The following is a 5,642-nucleotide window of genomic DNA, read 5'->3' on the forward strand; positions in this document are numbered from 1 at the left end:
TTTTTAAAATTTTTCTGGAAAGTTTAGTTTTTTTTTTTTTTTTTTTTATCTCGGAGGACCAAAAAAAAAAAAAGATATTTTCCAGAAAATGACAATGGTTTCAATGTTATGGCACAAGAAGTTGTTTGCAAATATTTTATACTTTCATTTTGTTTGCTGGAATCGGAATCATTATGAGCAAAATCTTTTGTCGTTTTTTTTAAAGAAGTGGGATTGTGAAATAAGTGAATTTGTGATATTGTTCAATCCTCACACCAATGACTCACTCCATTAGTTGAATCCATTATGATGCAACCCTTATGTAACATCTCGAAGATCGTTCATTATTAAAACCTTTTTTTGAAATGTTATTTTTGCTTTTATTCGTAGCAGTAAGAGTTTCCTTTTTCCTTCTGATAGGTCCGACTTCAGGTCTCAGTACTTTCAGAAACCCGTCACATTTTCTCCATCAATATCTATCAGGAGTCTAGTCAATACAGCTGCTTTTGAAAGCCATTCTTATTCCGTTCAAAGGCCGAACGAGAGCTTATCAGAAAAATCCCTCTCTCAATGAGCTAAGCACCAGCCCTACTTTTCCTTTCCAACCCAACCTTCTCTCTCTCTCTCTCTCTCTCTCTCTCTCTCTCCCTCCCTCCCTCTCTCCATTCAATCGAATATAATTACACGGACGTTAGGGGTCTATAATGTTAATTCAGTGAAACAGGTGTGGGGAGAATTCAACAATAGCCGGTGATCTTAGTTCAGGGCCAGAGTTTCCAAGTTTCTTTAAACAATGGGGGTCCATACATGGTTTACAAAAGCTACTCCCAGTGCAGCACTTTGCCGAAACTACCGGCAAATGGATATAACCCCCCTGTGCTTTCTTCTCTACACCCACAGAGGATGTCCACGTGCACTTTCAGAAGTGTGAGGTGGAGTATCTGCAGTTTGCTTTCCGCTGGATGAATAATCTGCTGATGCGGGAGCTGCCGCTGCGCTGTACCATTCGCCTGTGGGACACCTACCAGGTACTGCTGCATCAACACCAGCCAAAACATGTCCGAAAATGTGCTTCTAGGGGTGTGACGAGATCCGATGCATCTCGCGAGATCTGACTGGTCTCGCGAGAACATGACTATATCCTCGCACAGACCTTTCAGATATATTTGCATTACACTGGCTCGTTCACAAGTGGTGGTATGTAAGATATTTTGTTCACATCAGGCAAGTGGCCGCATGATAAGCTGGAAAATTACGCAGTGTAGTCTTTATCCAATCATAAAAACTGAATTCACAGTTTAACGCGGAATGTCACGGAATTTGTCAAATTTTGAATGAATTACTCAAAAGTAGGTCATTACACTTAAATCAAATCGCGATATGGACTAGTATATGTAAATATTAAGCCACAAAAGTCGATTTAAATTTGAATCCTGCATGTTCTGCCTGTCTCTGTTTATGAATGGTGCAGACACGCGGTTTCATTTACTACACACATACTGAAGCACGCCTGACACTCACGGTGATTTCAGCGTCTGCCGTCTCACTAAAGGGGGACATAAACACATGAACAACATCTCCAGAACTGCTCTAAGAGTCACTTCATGAGCATTTTAGCGTTTGATTTGAGTAAAACTAGCATCATATCTCATACACATAACTGTAAAGGTATTCACGGCAACCCGTCAAAATAAAAGTCCGGTTTGATTTGAAGACATTGTGCCTATAACTATTTTTTAGTAGAATGTACATAGCCTACTACTAAAATGAAACAAACATTATTTTTTAAGGAATAATCACAAAACATTTCTTCCGTGTTTTAATTTTAATAGTAAATCGCCTTTGTTTGCCAAAAAATCTTGTTTGCTTAATTTTCAATAATTAAAAGATAAATGATAAATTAAATTAATGTTTTATGCCTTCATTTGATAACCAGAAAAAATGTAAATATACAACACACAATTTCTGAGGGGGAAAAAAAAGCATAAGGCTACTTTAAGAAAAAAAATGAATAAATTAAGTTGTTTTATGCATTCCAATAATTAGACATGCTAAAACACAGAATTTGGTAACAAAAAATATATAAATAATATGGTGAGAAAAAATAAAACATTTCATAGGGCCCTAAACATGTAATTTTTGTTAAACATTTCCTAAATTGATGTGAAAATGTATAAGATTCATGATTTTAATAAGAATAAAAGACTATTTTTCCCTATATATTTCATCATTGAGGATTTCTTTAAAAAAATCTCAAATCTCATATCGTCTCGTTCTCGTGAACCCAGTCTCGTGTCTCGTCTCGTCTCGTAACACCCCTATGTGCTTCTATGTCAAATTTGTAATTTATCTGGCGATTTTATTCAAAGTGGCCTGGAGTTAAGTGTCTTGATCAAGAACAGTGGTGCTGGTTCATGGATCAGCTGATTGTTTGAACCTACAAACTTTTGGTTACTAGCCCAGAACTTGAACCTCTAGTGGGAGTGTAATTAATTGTGCTTAGAATTGGTTTTTCAGTTCAGTTACTTTAGTGCACTTCATAATTATTTTTTAAATGTGCTGACTACACAATTCGCCTGTAATGAAGTAGGGGTGTAGTAATTGTTGTTGCTAATTTCTAAGTTTGCTGTTCCCCAACTTTTTTGGGAAATAATCATTATACCACCTAATTAATATTAGAATGCATACTTGAATGACTCATTGGTTGTTTTTGCTGTATGTTATGGGTAATTGTCCACTTGTTATTTTTATTTAGTATACTTTAATTTTGGCAATTATAATTGATTATTAAATTCCTTAATTGATGCCTTTTTACACCCCTATGTCACCTCCCATTACGGGGTTTCCAGGAAGAATGCAGACTTCCATGAATGATAGCTGATCTTCAAATAATTTTTCAAATGCTTGAGAGGTTATGGGTGGCACGTCCTTGAAGACCACGCTGCTCATACATTTTTTTTTCTTGTTAAAATGGCAAAAAGGTGTGCACTGTTCGTATTCCTGTCATTCATTAATATTCTTTTGAAGAGTTTCCTTCCACTGATTTCCTTTCGTGTCCCGTCTGCATGTCCTTTCTCAGACTTCCTTTTGATATATCTCCTTGCTCATTTCTTTGTCCTTTACATCTGCCTCCGTCTATCTGCCACTCCATTTCTCATGCATGGCGTTTTGACATGGATCCGTTTCCACAAGGTGGGTTTTATTGGATAAAGGGGAATAGTTGTCAGGTGACAAGTGCAATCCAAGAGAGGAAATGGCGAGCGGTGAACCATTATGCACGCTTGCATGTCATTTGCTTCTGTTCGTTTTGAATCAGTGATGTTGCCAAACATTATTGATGGGCATTTTGGATCATCAGACCCTTAAAGGCAACATATAAAACACCTTTTACAGATTTTGACACAATTTTTCTTATACATATTTGTAAATTTTGTAAGAAAAAAAATTACTGAATGTTGACGAGCTTGCTTGACGAGCACAGTTTTCCTCCAGGTTATTTTCCATTTGTTCTTATTTCACAGTTCCAGATTTTTTTTTTTGGTCTTTATTTCCTCAGGCGTTTTTCACAGCAGGGTTGGGGCGAGCAGGAAAGGTGGCATTCACCCACCTCACGGGAGGTGTGTCAATGAGGCCAGCTTAACACACAGAGAGAAACTGAGCCATGATGTATGTGTTTTCAAGGTTAAGCCATGCATAAACTATCTCTTGTGACCTGCCCTGCTTCCTTCACACACCAATGTATGCAAATTTAATGATAGATCAAAGAGAGACATGCAGATCAATTGTTTAATAAAAAATGTGCCGTATTCCCTCAGAACAAATCCTTAGAAATGGCCTAAACCTTGTACATTCACAATGCATTTAATGTGATGTATGTCAGAATACAAAATATAACGGAATATTCAGTGTTGTTTGGTAATTAATATTACTGTATATGATCAGTTAAAGATTGTAATTGTTTGATGATAAAATGCAGTAAAAACTAATATTGTGAAAAATTATATTTTAAAAGAACTGTTTTGTATTTGAATATGTTTTATGTAATTTATCCCTGTGATGACGAGCTGAATTTTCATCAGTTTTGAAAAGAGTTTTTGCTGCCTAATGTTTTTGTAGAAACCGTGAATTTTTTTTCAGGATTCTTTAATGAATAGAAAGTTTTTGTAACATTATAAATGGCTAGATGCAATAAATGTATTAATTTCATGAGTAATGGAATATTCCTCTCTGCAATCACAGGATATTAAAATAAAACAAATAAATAAAACAGTTCTTTTTAAATTGCTTTTTTTTTTAAACAATGTTACTGTTTTTATTGTATTTTTAATCAAATAAATGCAGCCTTGGTGAGTTATTACGGCCTTCTTTCAAAAATATAAAAAAAATCTTTATTTCAAACTTTTGACCAGTAGTGTACATTATATCTTTCACTAGATACACGTTCTTGCTTGCATCAGTTTTTCACAATTTATTTGTGATGTTAAATTCTTGACTTTACAGTTTTGACTCATAAAACAACAAATACTATAGACTTTATCTTCATTTCAATATACCTTGGATATTTGTGTTAGAATAGATTTGTTTTAAAATGTTACACAAAATGGTAAAAGGTCATGTAAAATATAAAGAAGCTCGATGCTGCATTGGCAAGAGGTGCATATAAAGCAAAACTTCTAATAGAGCCGACTCATGAATATGCATTCAATTACCTGAGTGGGCAGGCCAGTTATGTAGCAGCATCTGCATGATCCAGTTAATATTCATGAGCTCAGCCATTACTTATTGTGATGGCGTAATGAGCTTAAAAACATTTTGTATTTTTAATTTTTTCATTATGATAACATGGACTGATGAAGCGTGCACAGTAAGACAAGCAGATTGGGTACATTTTGATTTCATGTTGCCATCTAGCATTAATTACAGTCCTTTTTATTGTCATTTTGCATTAAACTACCATTGTTCAAATGACACTTTAAGCTTTTTTGATAACACTGAATAATATGTTCCTGATTAATTGTTAATGAATCCATTCATTGGCACTATCCAGTGAGCAGACACATGTTGCATGTTCGGCGGACCAGAGCAAGTTGATTAGATGAGGGCGTTTTGTCCAAAAAGGCAGAGAAAAGAGCCTCAACTTCTCCTGGGCTCCTTTATCAGGTCCCTCCTGTAATTGCACGTTTGGCACAAAGACTCACTCCTCAAGATCAATTAGAGGTGCACAAAGAGCCCAGGCCAGAAAGAAAGAGATGTGGGTGAAAGAAATGAAGAAGGAGAGTGAGAAAAAGCTGTGAAGACAAAAAGGAAAGTCATGTTAATGTCTGACTGATGTTCTGAAGCATCTGCATCTCACGTCCCCTCCATTAGTGAGATGACTTCTGTTGAGAGGTGGAGGAGGGAATGCTTGGCTGTGAATAACCCCATGTCGAATGCGTTCTTATGGGAAAGAGGACTTAATCATGAAAGCTTCTTTCTTCTGCTTTTGTTTGCTTAGTCTTCAATCCTCTTAAGGCTTCCTATCTCTTCTTTCTCTCTTTAGCAGTCTTGTCTGCCTTTTTCTTATTCCTTACAAACAAACAAGTACTCTTTCAGTACCATAGTGCAGTGATGATGGCATACATGTGTGACGTAGTGATTCTAGCTTTACCCGTTAACTCAAATCA

At 36.0% G+C, this 5,642-nt stretch overlaps 1 protein-coding gene across 1 annotated transcript in view; it reads left to right on the forward strand.

Moving 5' to 3' along the window:
• tbc1d22b (TBC1 domain family, member 22B) overlaps positions 1-5,642 on the forward strand; it is an 82,504-nt gene that overhangs the window by 47,983 nt on the left and 28,879 nt on the right. The window contains exon 13 of the mRNA XM_016290506.1: positions 880-1,007. Coding sequence (XP_016145992.1) covers positions 880-1,007 — 128 coding nt within the window. The remainder of the gene's footprint in view (positions 1-879; positions 1,008-5,642) is intronic.

Source organism: Sinocyclocheilus grahami, unplaced genomic scaffold, assembly GCF_001515645.1.
Source record: "Sinocyclocheilus grahami isolate Dianchi unplaced genomic scaffold, SAMN03320097.WGS_v1.1 scaffold259.1, whole genome shotgun sequence".
Classification (NCBI taxonomy): domain Eukaryota; kingdom Metazoa; phylum Chordata; class Actinopteri; order Cypriniformes; family Cyprinidae; genus Sinocyclocheilus; species Sinocyclocheilus grahami.